This window comes from Oncorhynchus masou, chromosome 29 (assembly GCF_036934945.1).
Source record: "Oncorhynchus masou masou isolate Uvic2021 chromosome 29, UVic_Omas_1.1, whole genome shotgun sequence".
Lineage (NCBI taxonomy): Eukaryota > Metazoa > Chordata > Actinopteri > Salmoniformes > Salmonidae > Oncorhynchus > Oncorhynchus masou.
Window position 1 is genome coordinate 88,489,653 of NC_088240.1, and position 25,915 is coordinate 88,515,567.

At 41.4% G+C, this 25,915-nt stretch overlaps 1 protein-coding gene across 6 annotated transcripts in view; it reads right to left on the minus strand.

The window, feature by feature from the left end:
• abcb5 (ATP-binding cassette, sub-family B (MDR/TAP), member 5) overlaps positions 1-24,636 on the minus strand; it is a 29,350-nt gene extending 4,714 nt beyond the window's left edge. Inside the window, exons 1-27 of one of the 6 annotated variants that reach the window (XM_064946776.1) lie at positions 24,527-24,636; positions 23,379-23,456; positions 22,452-22,554; positions 22,308-22,353; positions 21,960-22,110; positions 12,628-12,721; positions 12,035-12,226; positions 11,697-11,868; positions 11,283-11,407; positions 10,982-11,159; positions 10,705-10,818; positions 10,447-10,557; positions 10,123-10,248; positions 6,790-6,993; positions 6,341-6,511; positions 5,927-6,088; positions 5,429-5,659; positions 4,686-4,844; positions 4,333-4,437; positions 4,122-4,199; positions 3,806-3,889; positions 3,395-3,598; positions 3,006-3,106; positions 2,763-2,903; positions 2,163-2,319; positions 1,455-1,652; positions 959-1,165 (exon numbers count right to left, since the gene is read on the minus strand). In XM_064946776.1, the coding sequence (XP_064802848.1) occupies positions 959-1,165; positions 1,455-1,652; positions 2,163-2,319; positions 2,763-2,903; positions 3,006-3,106; positions 3,395-3,598; positions 3,806-3,889; positions 4,122-4,199; positions 4,333-4,437; positions 4,686-4,844; positions 5,429-5,659; positions 5,927-6,088; positions 6,341-6,511; positions 6,790-6,993; positions 10,123-10,248; positions 10,447-10,557; positions 10,705-10,818; positions 10,982-11,159; positions 11,283-11,407; positions 11,697-11,868; positions 12,035-12,226; positions 12,628-12,721; positions 21,960-22,110; positions 22,308-22,353; positions 22,452-22,554; positions 23,379-23,430 (3,666 nt within the window). In that variant the 5' untranslated portion in view covers positions 23,431-23,456; positions 24,527-24,636. Of the gene's footprint in view, positions 1-958; positions 1,166-1,454; positions 1,653-2,162; positions 2,320-2,762; positions 2,904-3,005; positions 3,107-3,394; positions 3,599-3,805; positions 3,890-4,121; positions 4,200-4,332; positions 4,438-4,685; positions 4,845-5,428; positions 5,660-5,926; positions 6,089-6,340; positions 6,512-6,789; positions 6,994-10,122; positions 10,249-10,446; positions 10,558-10,704; positions 10,819-10,981; positions 11,160-11,282; positions 11,408-11,696; positions 11,869-12,034; positions 12,227-12,627; positions 12,722-21,959; positions 22,111-22,307; positions 22,354-22,451; positions 22,570-23,378; positions 23,457-24,526 lie in introns of all 6 variants that reach the window. The other 5 variants (XM_064946774.1, XM_064946775.1, XM_064946773.1 and 2 more) reach the window with 5 other exon arrangements.
• Between the last annotated feature and the right edge of the window lie 1,279 nt (positions 24,637-25,915).

The following is a 25,915-nucleotide window of genomic DNA, read 5'->3' on the forward strand; positions in this document are numbered from 1 at the left end:
ACCAGGTGGCGAATCGCATCTCTGCATGTCTGGCAGACATATCAGTGTGGATGACGGATCACCACCTCAAGCTGAACCTCGGCAAGACGGAGCTGCTCTTCCTCCCGGGGAAGGACTGCCCGTTCCATGATCTCGCCATCACGGTTGACAACTCCATTGTGTCCTCCTCCCAGAGCGCTAAGAACCTTGGCGTGATCCTGGACAACACCCTGTCGTTCTCAACTAACATCAAGGCGGTGGCCCGTTCCTGTAGGTTCATGCTCTACAACATCCGCAGAGTACGACTCTGCCTCACACAGGAAGCGGCGCAGGTCCTAATCCAGGCACTTGTCATCTCCCGTCTGGATTACTGCAACTCGCTGTTGGCTGGGCTCCCTGCCTGTGCCATTAAACCCCTACAACTCATCCAGAACGCCGCAGCCCGTCTGGTGTTCAACCTTCCCAAGTTCTCTCACGTCACCCCGCTCCTCCGCTCTCTCCACTGGCTTCCAGTTGAAGCTCGCATCCGCTACAAGACCATGGTGCTTGCCTACGGAGCTGTGAGGGCAACGGCACCGCAGTACCTCCAGGCTCTGATCAGGCCCTACACCCAAACAAGGGCACTGCGTTCATCCACCTCTGGCCTGCTCGCCTCCCTACCACTGAGGAAGTACAGTTCCCGCTCAGCCCAGTCAAAACTGTTCGCTGCTCTGGCCCCCAATGGTGGAACAAACTCCCTCACGACGCCAGGACAGCGGAGTCAATCACCACCTTCCGGAGACACCTGAAACCCCACCTCTTCAAGGAATACCTAGGATAGGATAAAGTAATCCTTCTCACCCCCCCCCTTAAATGATTTAAATGCACTATTGTAAAGTGGCTGTTCCACTGGATGTCAGAAGGTGAATTCACCAATTTGTAAGTCGCTCTGGATAAGAGCGTCTGCTAAATGACTTAAATGTAAATGTAATGTAAATACCTCTGGCAGGCCCATGATGAAGTCATGGATGTTGGCGTTCTTGGCTGCCTCCTCTATCTCATCCTGGGAGACCTCTCTGCTGTTGTCCCCGTACTGGATGTTCTCTGAGATGCTGCAGTCGAACAGGATGGGCTCCTGGGACACCAGGCCCAGCTGAGACCTCAGCCACGACAGGTTCAGGGTCTTAGTATCCAACCCATCCACTAACTGAGACACCACAATAATACCAGTTACGTCAACCCCTTTATTAACTGAGACAACAATAATACCACAGATTTAGGTCAACCCCTTCATTAACTGAGACACCACAATAATACCACAGATTTAGGCCAACCTTCACAAATATTAAATATTAAAATGCTAAAAAGTGGCCTAACAGTTTTGCTATATTTGTTGTATTCCAATTCACAGTATACTGGTTTAGCACTTTGAAATAGTTTTGAAAGCGTGCTTTATATTACATTTATGATTTGATTCTTTTTGGTGTTGGTCTCACCACTTGTCCTTCAGCAGGGCTATAGAAGCGCTCCAGTAGTTGTATGGAGGTGCTTTTACCACAGCCACTCTCCCCAACCAGGGCCAGGGTCTGACCAGGCCCCACTGACACGTTCAACCCCTGGAGAACCCTCACGTTCTGACGGGTCGGGTACGCAAAGTGGATCCCTCGGAACTCAATGTCCCCGACAAAGTCCGTCTGGAAAAGACAACATTTTTCTTCCAGATCATTGTCCCAGACAAAACACAATGTTATATCATTGTCCCAGACAAAACACAATGTTATATCATTGTCCCAGACAAAACACAATGTTATATCATTGTCCCAGACAAAACACAATGTTATATCATTGTCCCAGACAAAACACAATGTTATATCATTGTCCCAGACAAAACACAATGTTATATCATTGTCCCAGACAAAACACAATGTTATATCATTGTCCCAGACAAAACACAATGTTATATCATTGTCCCAGACAAAACACAATGTTATATCATTGTCCCAGACAAAACACAATGTTATATCATTGTCCGTTATATCATTGTCCCAGAAAAACACAATGTTATATCATTGTCCCAGACAAAACACAATGTTATATCATTGTCCCAGAAAAAACACAATGTTATATCATTGTCCCAGAAAAAACAATGTTATATCATTGTTTTTATGTTTATATTGGAGTAAGACACATTATATCTCACTCACTGGCTTCTCTCCCTCCTCACTGTAAATGTCAATCTCTGGTTTCTTCTCCAACAAGCCAAGAATTCTCCCCGCAGCTGCTTTCGCTTTGGCAAAGTCAGGAGCAAAAGATGCTGATTCTCCTATGTTCATGGCAGCAAATATGATCACAGAAAACACACTGCGAAAAAAAAGGACAATGTTGTACTATCACTGCCACTATATCGGCAGACCCTGGTCATGACCCAACTCAACGAGGCTGTCTCAGGGAGATTTGGGATATGCAAAAAACACACATGTGCATTAATACACATGTGTGAAATAGGACAAATGTAAGCACCCACCAAATGAATGTTATAATTATATTATTGCTATTATTTGTATATTACCGTGTAGTGACAATGTGACAGCCAAGGGTTCTAGTCAGGGTACATTCCATTTCAATTGCAGTCAATTCAAAACCCAATTCCAACACCACATTTTCCTAATTGAAAAGCATTGAAGAGAGATGGAATTGGAATTTCAGTGTACTTCCTGAATTAACTGGAATGTAAATGGAATGTACCCCAACCCTGGTGTGAATGTATTCATTTTAGATATAACAGTACCAGAATATATACTCACAGGAAAACATTTTCATATTCTGTGTGACAGTGAGCAATAAGCCAGGACCCAAAGCGGAAGATTGCAGCATTGACCATGTAAGGGATTGCTTGGGCAATGGCAAATGTTAGTCCGTAGATGGGAGCCTTCACCAAACCGTTCCTGATGTATTCAGTTGAAATCTAATCAGTACTTGACTGTAGGTTATAAGGTCAAACAATCCAAAAGCTGAGTCTATAACAAAGTGAATAAGTGTACTCTTACTGGTATGGTCTTTCTAGACTGTCCATGAACTGGTGAAAGAAGACGTCCTCCCGTGTCAATCCAACAACTGTCTTGAAGTTTTCAACGGTCTCAGTAGATATCTACAAAAGATTAATGAAGATATATTCACGTTTTATTTGAACACATGGCATCACACACTGATATAGGCCACGGTCTCAAAGTGCATTGCAATTAGGGTTGAATAATAGCAGTAACCTTCCTGAAATTCCCTGCTTATCCAGATATCCTGTTTTAAGGTTTCCCTGATTTTCTGCTTATTCCCCCCTGATTCCGGAAAACCTATAACTGGGATTACTAGAACATCCGGGAATTTTGGAAACATTACCGGAATTTTGCAACCCCAATTGCAATAGAAAGTTGATGTTAACCTTCCCAGACTGCTCCAGGGCACCCTGGTCTTTGGAGGCGTGGCCTGCCATGGCCCTCATCTGAATGAAGTTGGCTCCAATGAGGAAGGGCACACAGGCGAGGATGAGGAGGGTGAGCTGCCAGCTGTGGATGAAGGCCACCACAATGGCGATGGTGAGAGCACAGACTGTGTTGGTGGCCAGACCCAACCTAGACCCAGTCGCCTGGTGGTGAGGAGAGAGGAAACAAGTAGGTTCCATCCATTATCAGACATTGCAACTCTAAAGAACACAACTGTAAATACATAGAAGCATATGTACAATTAGACATTTTTAAAGATTTGTACAGTAGAATGATTCTGAATTGACATCGACTTGATATGATAGATTTTGATCGGTATCTCAATGTGTAAATCAGAGCATTGTGCTTACCCCTTTAACCAGAGATGCATCTGTGGCCAATCTGGTGGTTAGAACTCCCACTGCATTGTTGTTGTCATCAAACCATCCAATCTCCTGTAAGGAATGCATTTTAGCAAGGTTCTGAGGCAGAACACTGCAAAGTGGCAGTTCAGAATCGTAATTTTAGCAAGGTTCTGAGGCAAAACACCACAAAGTGGCATTTCAGCATCGTCCTTTTGCTGGTATTATCAATACAGTAAAGTAAATTAGCAATGACAAGTCAGTCTTTTTGAATTTATGTACAATTGCTGAAGTATATATGTTCCCGCATGACAGTTTGTCCTACCTGTCTCATCATGGCATGGAATACCTGCCTCCTCAGCCTCATGGTAAGAAGCTCTCCTGATTTTCCAAACATGTAACCCTGAAACATAGAACATACAGCAGAAATTTCCCCAACCAGGCATACCCACAACATATTAAAGGTTTGAGATAGTGCACTGTATAGGGCATAGGTTGCCATTTTGGACACAGTTTAGATCTATAAATTTGAAAACCTTTAGGAAGTAGGTGACAAAAGCCACTCCTCCGATGAGAAGGAAGAGCAGGGAAAACATCATGGTTTTCTGTCGTTTGACTTCCGGGTCAACCTCGGAAAACACCTAGAGAAGGTCACGGGGTGGAGAGAAACCCCCCCAAAATAGATAACAACAGAAAATGAAAAGGCTGCTTTGGAAAATAAGACCCAAAACCCACCAACCAACGACCATCAAATAAATGATGTGGAAAAATAAGACCACCTCGTTTCAACAAACTCAATGAAGACACCTAGGAAATGTGAATAGTCTCTGCAGTATTTAACAATGCTTCATATTATGAACACAAGGAGGTGGTCTTGTGAAACACTTACTCCAATGATCTTGGCGAAGATGATGGCGACACAGGGATAAACGGCTCCCCCCACCAAGCTAGACAGGGTTCCTACCAACATGTACGGCCACTCGGGCTTGTTCAAGGCCAGGATTCTGGTGAAGGGGATGTCTGGAGCTTCATCTGGTTTCTTTTCCTTCTGTCATCAAACATTGTCATCAATGACAAAACTAAATGACCAAGGACCAACATGATGTAAAAGATCTTATTTCTGATGACAATGAACTATCACTATATACAGTAGGGGGCAGGTTCGAATCCCCGAGCCGACTAGGTGAAAAATCTGTCGATATGCCCTTGAGCAAGGCACTTAAACCTAATTGCTTCTGTAAGATAAGATAAGAGCTTCTGCTAAATTACTAAAATATAAATGAATGCAACCATACATTATTAACCTTACATTATATACCATTCATTATAAACCATACATTATATACCATTCATTATATATACCATTCATTATATATCATTCATTATATTCACCATACATTATGAACCATACATTATATACCATTCATTATATTCACCATACATTATAAACCATACATTATAAACCATTCATTATAAACCATTCATTATATATACCATTCATTATATACCATTCATTATATACCATTCATTATATAAAATGTATGATGATAGTTTAGCAATAGCACTAAAACAAAGCCATGTTTCTATATAACACATAAAGGACGTCATAAAGGATTATCTATGTAATAGTACCTTCTTGTCCTTCTTGGACTTCTTAGATTTCCTCCTGGTCGGTTTCATTTCCACACGGCCACTGCTGATTGAGTTATTTTCAAAGCCGCCATTTTCTATTCCTTCCTCGTTTCCCACTTCCAGCTCATCCATGTCAGATGAGTCATATAGGACAGAATCCAGATCCTCATATTTAGGAGGGTTATCCTCTTCCAAAGGGGCCTCTTCATCTTCCTCTGGCTTCCCTTGACTCTGAACAACAGACAAGGTGTGATAGTGGATTTGAACATGTTCCACACAGAGCCTGTTTATTACTGATCATTATTCATATAGACAGAGTTGATAAGGTATATTGCTCTGATACTGATGATATACGTCTCTGAATATGACTCTGATCAACATGATTTAGACATTGGCTGATTCTACTGTTGAGGCAGAGTTGGGGCCCTGGTGGTCAAAAGCAGTGCACTATAAAGGGAATAGGGTGCCATTTGGGATGCAGGGAGCGTGATACAGTACCTGCTGCATGACCAGAGAGTAGTAAACCCCCTTCTTGGCCATGAGTTCCCTGTGTGTTCCCTGCTCCACCACCTCTCCGTTGCTGAAGCCAGCGATCACGTCAGCTGTTCTGATGGTGGACAGGCGGTGGGCGATCACTATTGTGGTGCGGCCCGCTCTGGCCTATGGGAATGGGAGGAGACAATATTGCCATCATTTGTTCCAAATCATTTTTTTCATTACGTCTTTATTTTCGCTGAGATGGATTCCAACAGGATCCCATGGATTCACTCTGATTCTTGACGTTTGTCAACTGCTGCAAACGTGAACTTGCAAGGCTGCAGTCAAACAAATCGAATCAGGCTATTAGGTTGCGAAAAAGCAGGTTTGAGAACAACCTTAACCATGGGTCTGGTCCTCAGGGAGGGTACTGACCTTATCCAGAGCGGCCTGAACGACCGACTCACTCTGGGTGTCCAGGGCGGAGGTGGCCTCGTCCAGCAGGAGGATCTTCGGGTTTTTGACCAGGGCCCGGGCAATAGCTATCCTCTGCTTCTGTCCTCCACTGAGCTGGGCTCCCCGCTCCCCCACCATGGTGTTCAGCTTCTGTTAACACCACATGAAATGGGATGGAGATGAAATAATCATGTTTAAATTTGTCCATTTGGATAACATCATCACTATTTGGCCATTTCCTTACACTGTATACAATTTCAAAACAAAAATAAAAAACATTTAAATTCAACACAGTTGCCATAGAAACAACAGAATATCTGCTGTCCTACTCACTTCAAATAATTTGTACACCATAGATCATTTAATGTATAATACATGTGAAACACTGAAGCCATTGTCTGTACTCATTTGTCAGTATCCCCACGTACATCGGGGAGTTTGGAGATGAAGTCGTACGCGTTGGCCTCCCTCACGGCCTGTTCGATGTCCTCATCAGTGGCATCCTCTCTGCCATAGCGGATGTTTTCTGCAATGGTTGTTCCGAATAGCACAGGTTCCTGACTGACGATACCCATATTCTCCCTCAGCCACTTCACATTCAGGGTCCGGATGTCCCGACCATCCAGGGTAATCTGTCAACAAACCAGGGTCATATTCATTAGGCATGCAAATGTCTGCTTTGCTGACAAGTATTTTCTATGCTCATACAGGAGTAATAAAGGTGGGAATGTTGTTTATTATTATTGTTGTTATTTATTTCTTATTTAGATTTATCAGGGGGTGCTGCAGCAGCCTCAGCACCCCTACCACCCCTACCACCCTCAGCTATGCAAACAAAACCAAAAGAGTTTCTGACAAATTAGATATCAACATTCCACAAGAGGGCACTACAATACTACTTTACTTTTTACTGAACTGAATTCAACACTAAACCGGATAAACCAGAACGTGGGAATAAGTGTACGTGAGTGAATGTTTGTGTGTCCATTACACGTGTGTGTGCATGTGAGTCTCTGTATGAGTCCCTCCTATGTTGAACATAATAAATGGCTCTCTATCCACCGGATGTGTACCAAACTCACTAAAAGTGGCAGTAATAAAGCCTCTCTTGAAAAAGCCAAACCTTGACCCAGAAAATATAAAAAACTATCAGCCTATAATGAATCTTCCATTCCTCTCTAAATTTTTAGAAAAGGCTGTTGCCCAGCAACTCACTGCCTTCCAGAAGACAAACAATGTATACGAAATGCTTCAGTCTGGTTTTAGACCCCATCATAGCACTGAGACTGCACTTGTGAAGGTGGTAAATGACATTTTAATGGCATCGGACCAAGGCTCTGCATCTGTCCTCGTACTCCTAGACCTTAGTGCTGCTTTTGATACCATCGATCACCACATTCTTTTGGAGAGATTGGAAGCCCAAATTGGTCTACACGGACAAGTTCTGACCTGGTTTAGATCTTATCTGTCGGAAAGATATCAGTTTGTCTCTGTGAATGGTTTGTCCTCTGACAAATCAACTGTAAATTTGTGTTCCTCAAGGTTCCGTTTCAGGACCACTATTGTTTTCACTATATATTTTACCTCTTGGGGATGTTATTTGAAAACATAATGTTAACTTTCACTGCTATGCGGATGACACACAGCTGTACATTTCAATGAAACATGGTGAAGCCCCAAAATTGTCCTTGCTAGAAGCATGTGTTTCAGACATAAGGAAGTGGATGGCTGCAAACTTTCTACTTTTAAATTCGGACAAAACAGAGATGCTTGTTCTAGGTCCCAAGAAACAAAGAGATCTTCTGTTGAATCTGACAATTAATCTTAATGGTTGAACAGTCGTCTCAAATAAAACTTTGAAGGACCTCGGCGTTACTCTGGACCCTGATCTCTCTTTTGAAGAACATATCAAGACCATTTCAAGTACAGCTTTTTTCCATCTACGTAACATTGCAAAAATCAGAAACTTTCTGTCCAAAAATGATGCAGAAAAATTAATCCATGCTTTTGTCACTTCTAGGTTAGACTACTGCAATGCTCTACTTTCCGGCTACTCAGATAAAGCACTAAATAAACTTCAGTTAGTGCTAAATATGGCTGCTAGAATCCTGACTAGAACCCAAAAAAATGGATCATATTGCTCCAGTGCTAGCCTCCCTACACTGGCTTCCTGTCAAAGCAAGGGCTGATTTCAAGGTGTTACTGCTAACCTACAAAGCATTACATGGGCTTGCTCCTACCTATCTCTCTGATTTGGTCCTGCCGTACATACCTACACGTACGCTACGGTCACAAGATGCAGGCCTCCTAATTGTCACTAGAATTTCTAAGCAAACAGCTGGAGGCAGGGCTTTCTCCTATAGAGCTCCATTTTTATGTCAGAGACGCAAACTTGGTCTCAACATTTAAGTCTTTACTGAAGACTCATCTCTTCAGTGGATCATATGATTGAGGGTAGTCTGGCCCAGGAGTGGGAAGGTGAACGGAAAGGCTCTGGAGCAACGAACCGCCCTTGCTGTCTCTGCCTGGCCGGTTCCCCTCTTTCCACTGGGATTCTCTGCCTCTAACCCTATTACAGGGGCTGAGTCACTGGCTTACTGGGGCTCTCTCAGGCCGTCCCTGGAAGGGGTGCGTCACCTGAGTGGGTTGATTCACTGATGTGGTCATCCTGCCTGGGTTGGCGCCCCCTTTGGGTTGTGCCATGGCAGAGATCTTTGTGGGCTATACTCAGCCTTGTCTCAGGATGGTAAGTTGGTGGTTGAAGATATCCCTCTAGTGGTGTGGGGGCTGTGCTTTGGCAAAGTGGGTGGGGGTTATATCCTTCCTGTTTGTCCCTGTCCGGGGGTGTCCTTGGATGGGTCCACAGTGTCTCCTGACCCCTCCTGTCTCAGCCTCCAGTATTTATGCTGCAGTAGTTTATGTGTCGGGGGGCTATGGTCAGTTTGTTATATCTGGAGTATATCTGGAGTACTTCTCCTGTCCTATTCGGTGTCCTGTGTGAATCTAAGTGTGCGTTCTTTAATTCTCTTCAACTGTTCTGCCTTATTGTTATTCGACCATGCTGGTCATTTATGAACATTTGAACATCTTGGCCATGTTATGTTATAATCTCCACCCGGCACAGCCAGAAGAGGACTGGCCACCCCACGTGCTCTCTCTAATTCTCTCTTTCTTTCTCTCTCTCGGAGGACCTGAGCCCTAGGACCATGCCCCAGGGCTACCTGACATGATGACTCCTTGCTGTCTCCAGTCCACCTGGCCGTGCTGCTGCTCCAGTTTCAACTGTTCTGCCTTATTATTATGGACCATGCTGGTCATTTATGACATTTGAACATTTTGGCCATGTTCTGTTATAATCTCCACCCGACACAGCCAGAAGAGGACTGGCCACCCCACATAGCCTGGTTCCTCTCTAGGTTTCTTCCTAGGGTTTGGCCATTCTAGGGAGTTTTTCCTAGCCACCGTGCTTCTACACCTGCATTGCTCACTGTTTGGGGTTTTAGGCTGGGTTTCTGTACAGCACTTTGAGATATCAGCTGATGTACGAAGGGCTATATAAATAAATTTGATTTGATTTGTATGCACTATGGGTCAGGTGTTTGAACTTTAATGCGCTCGTGTACTGCCTTCTTCTCCTGAGGTTGGATCATAAAGCATGTGAGTCCTTCACTGGAGGCTGGTGGGTGGAGCTATTGGAGGACGGGCTCATCAAATGCACTTTAAACACACTTTGAATAAGCCTTGATCAGATTTGTTCATACCTCTCCTGAGTCTGGATCATAAAAGCGCTGCAGTAGCTGAATGGTGGTGCTCTTCCCACATCCACTGGCTCCAACCAGAGCTATGGTCTTCCCACGAGGCACTGTCAGATTCACTCCTTGAAGAATCTACAGCGACAGGGAACACATCCCACAACGTATTTAACATGTATTTTTACCTGTCATTTTACAATTGTACGGCTTGTCATTTTGTTTTTGCTAATCCAACTGGAAATTCAACTTAGCTTCTTCCTTATTGTGCATTTTTCAAATCATTTGGAGACAGGTTAGTGTCTGGATCTGGTTCGATTCAAATCCACTACTTACTTTGACATCTTTCCTGGAGGGGTAGCTGAAGTGGATGTTCTTGAATTCAATGTCTCCTTTCACACAGTCTGGTTTGTGACCTTCCTTTGAACTGCTGTCTATGGGCCGCGGCTATGACAAACAAATCAACTCATCAACCGCGGCAGTAGGACAAATGTCTAAATTCGACCTGAGTTCTTGAGATCATGTTGTTCTGAGTGAGTTCACATGGAGTCAGTGCTATGGTGATTCAGTTGTTAAACTGATTACTTCCGGTACCTGGTCAATGGTATTGTAGACTTCATAGGCAGCACCCCGGGCTTTGGCGATGGCTTCCAAGTTAGGCGCACCCTGGCCCAAAGAGAATGCCCCAATCATCACCGAGAAGAAGACCTAAAAATAGCAGCAACAAAGAATGTAACGAAGAAAGGAATTATATTAATATCAGACAGAGTAACAGGTGTGAAGACATTGCAGAGGCCTCTTCACAATAAAATGTAAATGCATCTATTGGAAAATAGTACATTCTTACTTAAAATCTGCCATAAAAGCTTACTGTAATGGTTTTTCCAATGGTGTAGTTTTCAGGCTCGTCTACAGAGAGCTTGGTCCCGTACCAGAAAGCCAAGGCGTACGTCCCAAATATGACAAACTGGGTGAAGCCCATGGACACGTTAGTGGTGATGGCTTTCTTTATTCCAAAGTTTTTAGCATCCTCCAAGTTTCTTTCATACCTAAAATATATAGAAGACATGCCTAAAGAGGGGAATGTGTCTTGATTTTGGGAGATCATATATATAATTATGGAAAGATCCACTGTTTTATGCAACACATTAATTAGTTAATAACTGACTAACCTTTCCACAGCTTTCTTCTGTCCATTGAAAGCCACAACTGTCCTGATAGCCACCAGTATCTCTTCAGCTACCGCCCCTGCTTTGGCATAGGCAGACAGCTCCTTACTGGTCAGGGTGGCAAGGATCTGAAATCAAATATAAACTGTTAATTAATACGGTATCTTATAATGCTGATGTAAAAATGTCTTTATAAAAGAAATATGATTGTGGGAAACTGAGAGGATTGGATAAGTATAAACTAGGGGTGGATTTGGGCACAAGAGTAGTGATGCGACCACTGTTTAGTGACACATATGAAAACAATATGGCACCTTATTCCCTATATAGTATATTACTTTCAAGTAGTGCACTACTAGGAAATAGGGTATCATTTGGGATGAAGCTTTTGTCTTTGCAGATCATTGGTAGTCTTACTTTGGACCAGACGGCAGCTGATCCTGCCAGGAGAGGACTGACGGCCAGGATGACGAGGGTTAGCTTCCAGCCGAAGATGAAACCAATGATGAACCCTGACAAGAAGGTGCAGAAGAACTGCACGAACACACAGATCTTGTCTCCAAGGCCTTCGTTGATTGTGTTGATGTCACTGTAGAAAGTAAAAGTATTACATTATAATAATTGACAGTATTGAAACAATCTAAATCACATTTTTTATATCTGTAGTTGCTCAATGTGATCATATATGCTAAAATATGACATTGTCTTTGATAAAAAAATAAATCCCAATCATTCATCCAATGTATCAAACTTACTCTGTTAACCTGACGTTGAGAACTCCTATCTGGTGTGTATCAAACCAGGACATCTGTTGGTGGAGGATGGCATGGAAGTATTTCTCCCGGATCCGTTTGGTCTGTTTGGTGGCTGTCAACAAGAACAACATCACCTGAAAGGTCCCCAGCAGGAACACAGCACAACCGATCCCAATGAAGTAATAGGCATGTCTGGAAATTCAAATGTATGTACCACACAGTATGTTTTTAAGCAATAAGCAAAAGCAACGGGGGGGGGGGGGGGTATATGGCCTGTTCTTACGCACGATGCAATGCAGAGTGCCTGGATACAGCCCTGAGCCGTGGTATATTGGCCATATACCACAAACCCCAGTGCCTTATTGCTATTATAAACTGGTTACCAATGTAATTGGATAAGTAAAAATATATATTTTTTGTCATACCCGTGGTATACGGTCTAATATACCACGGCTGTCGGGCCAATCAGCATTCAGGGCTCGAACCACCCAGTTTATAATCAGAAATAAAAGCCACATTGTATTTACAGGAGGATATATTTATAATATATTGATAATGTGTGTCTGTCATCTACTGTACTCATTATCACTTGCCGAGTCATTAGAGCTTCTATATCAACTCCAGGAATTTGAATACATCCGTCAGTTGAGTTCAATAAAGCGCTGATCTCCTCCACAGTGAAATTGGCTATGGAGAAATGACAATACCAGTAGTCAATGTTCACAATGTGGCGTGCCTAACATATGATATGTGTAGTATAAAACATAATCCACAAATCACCATTATACATGGTGAAGATATGCCTAAACAATGCAACCCATAATATAAATAATCACATATGTAGCTCACTGTAATGCACGGCCACAAATCCCTGCACTTTATAGCCAATACACAGATGTAAAATCTTAATTTGAGCCAGTTTGCTACAGCAGGAAAAGAATCCTGCAGCAACAGGACAGGTGGATTATAATGAATGGGCATTGAATGGTGCTGGATTAGATAGCGGCTGTTTTACTAGTTCCTGACCAATTCTGCTGTTTAGTGTGTTTTTTGTGTGTTCTTCTTTTTTGCATATCCCCCTGTGTTTGATGCTCTTTCTTGTTAGGCTACATATACATTTTACACACGTTTTACATACATGGCACTTTTTTTATGATCAAAAAACTATTTACATACCGTCAGGAGTCAATTATTTGAGTACACAATGACATTTCATAGGAAGGAAGTAGAGTTTATAATACAATATGTTCTATATTATTCTCAGAAAATAAAATGTTGTCCCACCACTCACATTGTAGGTCTGTTGCTTGGTCAAGAGTTGTTGATATCTGATACAGTTTTACATCCCATGCATCAACTGTATTTGCCCGAGCATTGTTTATCATAGCCACTGATCGCTCTATACAAACATTATCTTGAAAATATGATAACCATGTTTGTGGTGAGAGGATTGCAGGGGTAATCGAAGCACTAAGGATAACTTGTTTTGTTGCTGTTAACCCTGCATAAACGGTCATTTTCTGAACCAGCTGCAGTCAAACATGGTACTTTTATACACAGTAATTACACAACAAATATATCCGTTTCTGGATTATACACATTACATTTTGGATAGATACTGGATATGTACTCAGACATCTACATAGTGTTTTCAGTAATAACTATCACTGATCATAAGCGTTTTAATCTCCCCCCTCTGCTCCTCTCAGTCCAGCCCACCTAAATGTATCTCCGTAAGACCATCCTGTTTTGATGTCCACGTGCCATATATCTTTCCACTGTGCTGTGATGTCTGATATGAATTTTGAACCTTTCTAATGACATAGTATCCAAAGATTGTAAGCTAAAGATGAAATTTTCACTAAAATTATTATAATATTGTTGAATGATTGACTTTCCAAATCTCCCAACAGTGTAAATAGCCGTGTCATTTTAGGTAAATGTAATAATTTTTCAGCCATTCCTGAACCTGAGACCAGAAACAAACTCCATTGTGCTGATCTAAACCTTTTTGTACATAATGGTTCCCCCATGGTTTGCTATGACCGAAAAGAGCTTCTGGACATCAGAACAGCAATAACTAATCTCGTATTGGATGAAGATTTCTACTTGGCGGTGCAGGACATACTTTTCACCCCGGACCAGACCCTAATCCTCTGCACTCGGAGGAGAAAGTGCAAGAGAGGCCAACGTGCGGGCACCCTGACAAAACTACAGTCGTGGCCAAAAGTTTTGAGAATGACACAAATATTAATTTTCACAAAGTCTGTTGCCTCAGTTTGTATGATGGCAATTTGCATATACTCCAGAATGTTATGAGGAGTGATCAGATGAATTGTAATTCATTCCAAAGTCCTTCTTTGCCATGCAAATGAACGGAATCCCCAAAAAACATTTATACTGCTTTTCAGCCCTGACACAAAAGGACCAGCTGACATCATATCAGGGATTCAGTGATTCGTTAACACAGGTGTGAGTGTTGACGAGAACAAGGCTGGAGATCCCTCTGTCATGCTGATTGAGTTCAAATAACAGACTGGAAGTTTCAAAAGGAGGGTGGTGCTTGGAATCATTGTTCTTCCTCGGTCAACCATGGTTACCTGCAAGGAAACATTGCCATCATCATTGCTTTGCACAAAAAAAGGCTTCACAGGCAAGGATATTGCTGCCAGTAAGATTGCACCTAAATCAACCATTTATCGGATCATCAAGAACTTCAAGGAGAGCGGTTCAATTGTTGTGAAGAAGGCTTCAGGACGTCCAAGAAAGTCCAGCAAGCGCCAGGACAGTCTCCTAAAGTTGATTCAGCTGCGGGATAGGGGCACCACCAGTACAGAGCTTACTCAGGAATAGCAGCAGGCAGGTGTGAGTGCATCTGCACGCACAGTGAGGTGAAGACTTTTGGAGGATGGCCTGGTGTCAAGAAGGGCAGCAAAGAAGCCACTTCTCTCCAGGAAAAACATCAGGGACAGACCGATATTCTGTAAAAGGTACAGAGAATCAAATAAAATTTGATTTGATTTGATTTGGGATTGGACTGCTGAGGACTGGGGTAAAGTCACTTTCTCTGAAGAATCCCCTTTCTGATTGTTTGGGGTACCCGGAAAAAAGCTTGTCCGGAGAAGACAAGGTGAGCGCTACCATCAGTCCTGTGTCATGCCAACAGTAAAGCATCCTGAGACCATTAATGTGTGGGGTTGCTTCTCAGCCAAGGGAGTGGGCTCACTCACAAATTTACCTAAGAACATAGCCATGAATAAATAATGGTACCAACACATCCCCCGAGAGCAACTTCTCCCAACCATCCAGGAACAGTTTGGTGACGAACAATACCTTTTCCAGCATGATGGAGCACCTTGCCATAAGGCAAAACTGATGACTAATTGGCTGGGGGAACAAAACATCGATATTTTGGGTCCATGGCCAGGAAACTCCCCAGACCTTAATCCCATTGAGAACTTGTGGTCAATCCTCAAGAGGTGGGTGGACAAACAAAAACCTACAAATTCTGACAAACTCCAAGCATTGATTATGCAAGAATGGGCTGCCATCAGTCAGGATGTGGCCATGAAGTTAATTGACAGCATGCCAGGGCGGATTGCAGAGGTCTTGAAAAAGAAGGGTCAACACTGCAAATATTGACTCTTTGCATCAACTTCATGTAATTGTCAATAAAAGCCTTTGACACTTATGAAATGCTTGTAATTATACTTCAGTATTCCATAGTAACATCTGACAAAAATATCTAAAGACACTGAAGCAGCAAACTTTGTGAAAGTTAACCTTTGTGTCATTCTCAAATCTTTTGGCCACGATTGTACATAGATTAATAAATAAACTACCTCTACCCTCTTGCGAACGTGCAAGAGAACAAACTGGACAAGCTCTTTTCGAGACTATCCTATCAATGGAACCTGCAGAACTGTAATATTCTATGTTTCTTAGAGTCGTGGCTAAACAAGGACACGGATAATATACATCTAGCTCAGGTAAGATCAAGGGGGGAGGTGAGTGTCTCTGTTAACAACAGCTGGTGAGTGATATTAAGGAAGTCTCAAGGTTCTGCTCACCTGAGTAAGAATACCTTGTGATAAGCTGTAGACTATACTATTTACCAAGAAAGCTGTGGATTTAACACCACAAGCCTAGAAGACGGTGTGTGCCCTCAGACATGGAGGGAGGCAAAGTTAATTCCGCTACCCAAGAATAGCAGAGCACCCTTTAATGGTTAAAACACCTGACAAGTCAGCCTGTAACAAGTGCTTAGCAAACTTTTGGAGAGAACAAATAGCTTGATCAAATACAAAGTTATTTTACAGAAAATGAATTAACAACAGACTTTCAGCATGCTTATAGGGATGGACACTCAACATGCTTATAGGGATGGACACTCAACATGCTTATAGGGATGGGCACTCAACATGCTTATAGGGATGGGCACTCAACATGCTTATAGGGATGGGCACTCAACATGCTCAGCACTGACAAATAGCTGATGATTGGCTGAAAGAAATGAATAGTAAGAAGATGGTGGGAGGTGTTTTGTTAGACTTCAAAGCAGCTTTTGATGTAGTGATCCTAACCTATTGCCGAGGATTTTCATCCGCTGCCTTATTATGGATTGAGAGTTACCTATCTAATAGAACACAGAGGGTTTTCGTTAACTTCTTGGTGACAGGGGGCAGTATTTTCACGTCCGGATAAAATGGATGCCCAAATTCAACTGCCTGCTACTCATCCCCAGACGATAAGATATGCGTATTATTAGTAGATTTGGAGAGAAAACACTGTTTGAATTTTTGGAGAGAACTGTTTGAATCATGTCTGTGAGTAAAACAGAACTTATTTAGCAGGCGAAACCCTGAGGACAAACCATTCAGATTTTTTTGTTTTGTTTTGAGGTCACTCTTTTCAATGGGATTTCATTGGGAATCCAGATTTCTAAGGGACCTTCTTGCAGTTCCTATCGCTTACACTGGACGTCAACAGTCTTTAGAAATTGGTTGAGGTTATTCCTTTGTGTAATGAAGAAGTATGACAATCTTGAACGAGGGTCACTTGAAGTGTACTGTTAGAGAAGCGTGACCAGAAAGCAGGCTTCATTTTGTTTTCTTCCTGTATTGAACACAGATCATCCCGTCTTCAATTGTATTAATTATTTGTGTTAAAAAAAATACCTGAAGTTGTATTACAAAAGTAGTTTGAAATGTTTTGGCAAAATTTACAGGTAACTTTTGAGATATTTTGTAGTCACGTTTTTCTGGATCAACTGCGCCAAATAAATTTACATTTTGGATATATATCGACGGAATTAATTGAACAAAAGGACCATTTGTGATGTTTATGGGACATATTGGAGTGCCAACGAAAGAAGCTTGTCAAAGGTAAGGCATGAATTATGTTTTTATTTCTGCATTTTGTGTCACGCCTGCAGGGTTGAAATATGGTTTCTCTCTTTGTTTACTGAGGTGCTTTTGCCAAAAAGCCTTTTTGATATCTGACATGTTGGCTGGATTCACAACAAGTGTAGCTTTAATTTGCTATCTTGCATGTGTGATTTAATGAAATTTAGATTTTTATAGTAATTGATTTGAATTTGGCACTCTGCATTTTCCCTGGCTTTTGGCCAGGTGGGACGCGTCCCACATATCCCAGAGAGGTTAACCTTTTGTGACTAGGGGGCAGTATTTTCATTTTTGGAAAAATAACGTTCCCGTAGCAAACGGGATATTTTGTCAGGACAAGATGCGAGAATATGCATATAATTGACAGCTTAGGATAGAAAACACTCTAAAGTTTCCAAAACTGTACAAATATTGTCTGTGAGTATAACAGAAATGATATCACAGGCGAAAGCCTGAGAAAAATCCAATCCGGAAGTGACTCATCTTTTGAAAGCTCTGCGTTCCAATGCGTCCCTATTGAGCAGTGAATGGGCTATCAACCAGATTACTTTTTCTCCGTATTCCCCAAGGTGTCTACAGCATTGTGACGTAGTTTTACACATTTATGTTGAAGAATACCCATAAGCGGCTATATTGCGCAAGTGGTCACCTGATGGCTCTCAGAGTGATTCTCTCGTGAAATACAGAGGTAGCCATTATTCCAATCGGTCCTACTGAAAAAACAATTGTCCCAGTGGATATATTATCGAACAGATATTTGAAAAACACCTTGAGGATTGATTATAAACAACGTTTTCCATGTTTCTGTCGATATTATGGAGCTAATTTGGAATATTTTTTTGTGACTGCAATTTCCGGGCGATTTCTCAGCCAAATGTGAAGAACAAACGGAGCTATTTCGCCTACAAAAATAATATTTTTGGAAAAAAGGAACATTGGCTATCTAACTGGGAGTCTCGAGAGTGAAAACATTCGAAGCTCATCAAAGGTAAACTATTTAAATTGAGTGCTTTTCTGATTTCCGTGACCAAGTTACCTGCTGCTAGCTGGACAAAATGCTATGCAAGGCTATCGATAAACTTACACAAATGCTTGTCTAGCTTTGGCTGTAAAGCATATTTTGAAAATCTGAGATAACAGGGTGAATAACAAAAGGCTAAACTGTGTCTCAATATATTTCACTTGTGATTTTCATGAATAGGAACATTTTCTAGGAATATTTATGTCCGTTGCGATATGCTAATCCTGGGATGGGGAGTTTAGAGGTTAATGGAAGCCTCTCTCATGCAAATTCCGTTGAGTGTGGAGTACCGCAGGGCAGCCGGCTAGGGCCACTATTGTTTTCTGTTTTTACAAATGATCTTCCACTGAACTTGAATAAAACCTGTTTGTCTATGTACGCTGACAAAATCAACAGCATACACATCTTCTGCAACAGTAACATAAATAACTGAGACACTTAATATCCAGTCAGTTTTAGAATGGGTAACTAGTAATAGTGTGGTGCTAAATATCTCAAAACAAAAAGCATTATTTATTTAACAAATCAATCAGTCAACGTTAAACCTTGTTTAGATCTATTATTGAATAATGTGGCTATTGAGCAAGTTGAAGAGACTAAACTGCTGGATGTAACCCTAAGCTGTCATGGTCAAAACATATAGACTCAATGGTTGCTAAAATGGGAAGAGATCTGTCCATGATAGGGCATTGCTCTGCCTTCTTGATATCTCAGTCGACCAGACATGTCCTACAGGCCCTAGTTTTCGCTTCCGGACTACTGTGTTCATGTGCAGCAAAGAAGGACATAGGTAAATTGCAGTTGGTCCAGAACAAAGCAGCACATATCGCACTTAGATGTACAGTACTTGGAGGGTAAGTGTCAGTAACATGCATATCAGTCTCTCCTGGCTCAAAGTTGAGGAGAGATTGACTGAACCACTATTGGTCTTTGTGCAAGGTATTGATGTGTTGAAGATACCGAACTGTTTGTTCAAGCAGTTGGAACACAGTTTGGACACTCATCAGTACAACACAAGACATGAACCAGAGGTTTCTTCAAAGTCCCCAGGTCCAGAACAGAGACTGGGAAACCTACAGTATTAAATAGAACTGTGACTACATGGAACTCTCTGCCACTCCAGGTAACTCAAGCTAGCAATAAAATCAGTTTAAAAAACAGGTAACAGAACACCTTGCTGCACAGCCATTTTATAGATTTTGTATTTTAATGTTAATTGCACTGTTTAGATCTAGATATTGTGTGTATGTACTTATACATAGGCTATTTGTGATGTTTCAAATGTATGCATTTCAGTCCTTGACTAATAATGTGCTGTACTATGTATGATGTTAGTATGTTTCATGTGGACCCCAGGAAGAGTAGCTGATGCTTCTGCAGCGGCTAATGGAGATCCTAATAAATGTCAAATACCAAAACGACGCTGGCACTAAGACCGCATTCAACAAGCTGTATAGGACCATAAGCAAACAAGAAAATGCTCACCCAGAGGCAGCGCTTCTAGTGGATGGTGATTTTTATGCTGGAAACTGAAATCCTACCAGCATGTCACCTGTGCAACTAGAGGTGAAAAAAACTCTAAATCACCTTTACTCCACAAAGAGAGATACATACAACGTTCATACATACAACGTACAACGTTACATACAATGTTCCGGCCCGCCACAAGGAGTCACTAGAGCACAATGGGACAGGACATCCTGGCCGGTCAAACCCTCTCCTAACCCGGACAACGCTGGGCCAATTGTGCGCCACCTCATGGGTCTCCAGGTATCGAACCCGGGTCTGTAGTGACGCATCTCTCACGGCAATGCAGTGCCTTAGACCGCTGTGTCACTCGGGGGGCTGGGGCAAGGATTTACATTCCAACAGGACAATGACTGCTGACAGAACCAGGAAGTGCTGGAGTCAGTCAACATTCTCAGTGGGGAGGGGTGAAGTATATACAGTAAACATTCACAAGGTGGGATACACTAGCAGGGGGGACAGGGTGAAGTATATACACTAAACATTCACGAAGTGGGATACTCTGGCAGTGGGGACAGGGTGAAGTATAAACAGTAAACATTCACGAGGTGGGATACTCTGGCAGTGGGGACAGGGTGAAGTATATACACTAAACATTCACAAGGTGGGATACACTAGCAGGGGGGACAGGGTGAAGTATATACACTAAACATTCACGAGGTGGGATACACTGGCAGTGGGGACAGGGTGAAGTATAAACAGTAAACATTCACAAGGTGGGATACACTGGCAGTGGGGACAGGGTGAAGTATAAACAGTAAACATTCACAAGGTGGGATACTCTGGCAGTGGGGACAGGGTGAAGTATAAACAGTAAACATTCTCTGCGTTGTTGGGAAGGACCCGCTCTATTTTTGGCTGGCGTTATGGCAGGGCTAGTGTCAAACTCACTTTCATTTGCAATTTCGACCTCTTAAAACCAGCGCTCTGCTATTGTTAAACTATTGCACAAGGATTGGTCATTTCCCTGTCTTGTTCCAGCTTGCTTGCGCTCAGATGGGAGGGGTGGAAATATTTGAGGTGCGTCCTTAAAAACATGATCAAAGTGCTAATTGGAACAAGAGTAATGGGCTTTTGGTGCCTGTATAGGCCTTCATAGTATTTAAAAACATAAAACACTATATTTTCCCCCCATTTCGTTTTATTTGATTAAAAACCAAGCATAGCCTCCGATTCTGTCAATGAAGGCTGTTTTCTTTTTGTCCTGCCCAATGCAATCAAGTAGGCTAGTCAAGATTGTAAAAGGGTTGGAAACAAATCTTAATCACCAAAGCTTTATTAAAAGATCAAGTTTGAGAGGAGTAATTATGGTGCCTGTAACTGTATTTAGACATAGCCTGTTTAATACAAGTGGTTGTTTTGTTTCCAATGTGATCAGCTCTCTTTTTAGACCTTAGCTTATTGACATGCTCAGCCATAATGCAATTTACAGTAGGCTTAGCCCCTATATTAGTGTGAATGCTATGTATTTATGTCCACATTGAAACCATGCAATTACTTAGAACAATGAAGACTGGAAACAGGTTCAAGGTGACCTATTTAGCAAAGAGAGGATAGGTCTACATTGTGTTATGTAATTTCTGTAAGCTGTTTAACAAACTATAATGGACTAACTTTGGAATTGGAATTGATTCCAAGGTGATACATAAAAGACCATAAATGCACAACTTGAATAAACCATATATTTAGTTATTGAGCACTTTCTGAATGGCCAGTGAGGGGCCAAGCCTGACACACCCACAATTAGTTTAATTGTCAAAACTAAGCCCTTTCTCGCCACCGTCAGTACTGCGCCAATCATTTTTGGTTGTGAAAATAGACAAATATTTTCTGACAAACCCCCAACCTAAAGCCCTACCACCAGCATTTAGATTTCCCATTGCTTTAGGTTTGTTAAAATAGAGCCCTTGTCCTGCGACAGAGTGATCAAATGAAGATTCTACATCTGTACCTTGTCAAACAGAATATGTACCTGTAAGGTTGAGCTGCTGTCCACTTTGTACAAAGCTGTCGGTCATCTGTCCAAACACAACACACATAAGGGGCAGGGCTATCCCGTGGAGGGCAGCACATAGCAGGCCAATTATCATCAGGAGCACCTCACAACCAGTAGCGTAGCGGAACTGCAACCACAACACACATAAAACCACAGTCAAATGCAGCAGACATTGGAATGACTGGAGAATATGAATCTTGTCATGATCACTTGTAACAAATGATCCCATTTTGACATATACTACATGTACTACAGTGTATGTGCAGATTGCCAATAGATTCTTGTGTATTTCCTAGTATTTCTGGAACCAAAATCAGGACATACCAACTGGAAAAATCCCACTGCTTTGGCTGGTTCTTTTTTCTTCCTTCTTGAAAATGAAACATAGATTCATGAGCAAACCAAAATATATTTAATAGTAATAGCACACAGTAATAGGAGTAAAGTAGGAATGGCAATGTTGCCTACCCGAGGCCCTTCTTTGGCTTGCGCTCCGTGTCAACGGTTGGCTGCCCCTCTGTCATCCGCTCCTGAGGTTTCTTATCCTCATGGAAGGCCAGGTTGGGGTAGCCTTTTGCAAATACCTCTGAATCAATTACCAATGATCAATTAAACATAGACATCATTTAGAAGAAGACACTCTTTGTCCAGCGTGATTTAAAGGGAGGTTAAGTGCCATGCTAAAGGACACATGAACAGATGTATCACCTAGTCAGCTTGGGGATTCAAACCAACGACCTTTCATTTACTAGTCCATTGCTCTTAACCACTAGGCTACCTGCCATCCAATGATACTGCCTGGTCTCATTGATTAGACATAATATAGTAAATGTACATTCGGGACACTCAAATTAGTATGTTAGCTAATCCTTCCCCAAACCATAACCCCTTTAGTTACCCTTCCTATAACCATAACTAAAACCTTAACCCTTTAACCAAATTTCAAACTTAACCCTAACCCCTAAACCTTACCCCTAGCCTAGCTAACGCTAGCAAGCAAGCTAGCTAAAGTTAGACACCTAGCTAGAATTCGTAACATATCATACTTTTAGCAAATTCGGAACATATTGATATTTTTCTAATTCGCAACATATAATACAAATTGTAATTACTAACATGTCATACAAAATGGGTGATGGACATCCACAAAGTAATACATACCATACAAAACTTAACATATCATACTAAATTGATTTTACGATTTACAAAGAGAATAATATGAAATGCTCTGAAACGAGGTTGAACGACACCTCTCACTTTGATGTACTGACTGTACAGAATTATTTAATTTCACTTACTGATGATATCAGTCAACCACAACTCCTTCTAATCTACTCTTAACTTGGAATTCTATGCTAATAAATAAGACCTTCAATGATGTGAGACAGACAATACCCTCAGGGATGGTTGGTAGAGAGTCTGGCATGTCCACATCCTCTCTCCCCATGGTGAATGAACTCAGACGCTGCGTTCCTGGAATTCAGAGAAAGGGATTTTAAACTGTCATTTCAATATAGTAAATATGAGAATATTTGCGGATCCTAAATACACGAGTTAATGTACATTTTGAAAAGTGAATAATGATTTCTGTACTAAACAATCTGAATGCTATGCTAGGGCGAGTTGAAGTTTGCCTTCATGTATGTATGCATGTTGTAGTACATGTTTTTAAGCTGCTTTGAACTAGACAAACTTGATTTACATACAAGTGAACTTGTGTAACGTCTATAAACTGTGATGTCATTTAGCAAATAATTACAGTAATGTATTTTAATGGAGGGTTCATTCCAGAACCGGGAGGCCAGGGAGGCTGTACAGGGGTAATGCTCATCAACTCTTGCTTTTCTTACTGCATCTCAAATTATTTTAGACTTTCAATATTCATTATGGGAACATTAAATTGCAAATAGTGGCAAATGTAGAATTATAGTAATGTCACGTCTTATCAAGGTGGGTGGAATCAGGTGCAGAGAGCAGATAGTGATATGACAGTTTATTCTCCGGCGAACAAAAAACACGGTCAACCCAACACACAGGGTGAACAATCCAACACAGGATCAAAGACAGACCGGAGAATAAAAACACAAGTACTACACCAACTGACATGAATACAAATAACAATCCCGCACAAAACAAGGGCGGGACAATCTACTACATATACAGACACTAATTAACTAAACAACACACAGGTGAAACCAATCAGACAAAACCAACAGACACAAGAAAAGGGATCGGTAGTGGCTAGTAGGACGGTGACGATGACCGCCGAGCACCGCCTGCACAGGCAGGAGAGCCAACCTCGGCGGAAGTCGTGACAAGTAATAATATCTTTACATTTCTAATACCGTGTTAAGCTACATATCAAAAAGTGCATATTGGCTTTTATATCTTGTGGAACTAAGTTCAACATTTAAAATGAATGAATCACAATAAGAGGGGTTTTGTCAACAACAACAACAAAATTAAAGCTATGTAATATTTATTTTTTTAAAGCATGTTGTACCAAATATTGTAGTAATGTTTACAGATGTGGGCTTACTTACCTTCAGAGAATCCAGTATGAGCCTCTTAGGCAATCCACAAGCTATTCTCTCAACATAAAACCACCCTTACTAATTGTCAGATGAATGTAATCATTCTTTTGGGAGCTGGGAGATTTTATATCTCTATGCAGGACAGCATCATCATCAGGTGTCAGGTGTCAGGTTACCTCAAGTTCAGGATCCTATTGACATTCCACACGGCTGGGGGAGGTGCTTCATGACACATTATACAATTCATCAATAATGACACTTCATGTCACTGATGGCATATTTCATAGACAGGTAATTTGATAATGATTTATTCCGCCTTCGATTTACGTGAAGTTCTTCTGACAGGTGCACTGTCACACCTCAAAGTCATGTGGTTGTCATCATAGTTCTGCTTCTGTGGGTGTGACAAGCAACTTGTATAATGTGTCATAACCTTTGAAATGCATCCAAGTGCTAATCTGAAATTGTCCTCAACTAGGATCCTGAAATCTCAAAGGAAAAGAGAGACACATCGTCATTGTAAGCTTATTATTATAAATGTTGTTATTTATTTCATTAATGAATATTCAGCATACACATTTGTACCATTGTTCAAATGGCATGATGAATTCATTCAAATGATATTTGCCATGCCTGCTAAGTGAATATTAGGGTAATCAACAACCTGTTTGAATATTCCACTTATTTTTTAACCTTTATTTAATTAGGCAAGTCAGTTAAGAACAAATTCTTATTTTCAATGATTGCCTAGGAATAGTGAGTTTATCTGCCTTGTTCAGGGACAGAACAACAGATTTTTAGCTTGTCAGCTCGGGATTTGATCTAGCAACCTTTATGGTTACAAGTTCAACACTCTAACCACTAGGCTAACTGCCACCCCACCATGTTAAAATATTAGGATGATCAATAACATGTCTTAATATTAGGCTAATCATACCAATGTCTGAATATTATGAGGATCAATACAATGTTTGAATATTAGGATGATCAATACCATGTCTGGCCCCACTATGGGTCTTCTTCAGGACTATGGTTGCCCAAAACACTGGCCCCTCAAAACCAATGGTAATGTCGTACTTCATACATTCATCCCATCACATATCAGTAAAAGTGGAATAAATATAATCCTTATAAGTGGAATAAGACCACTCTTACCAGCAGATAGTCTCCCATCAGACAATGATGTTTTTCATTTTCAGAATAAAACGTATGATTAAATTAGATGCCAATCTAAGAATTTTGTTTCTTGTTATTTTATGTCCAGAATAATATCTGGGCCAAGACTTTAATTTGAATGAGCATTGAAATGTTTAATTGTATTAATATTAACAATCTTGCCCAGTGATCAAGTCAGATTAATCAACCTGACATTGATCGGATTTTCCTTACTGATATTTT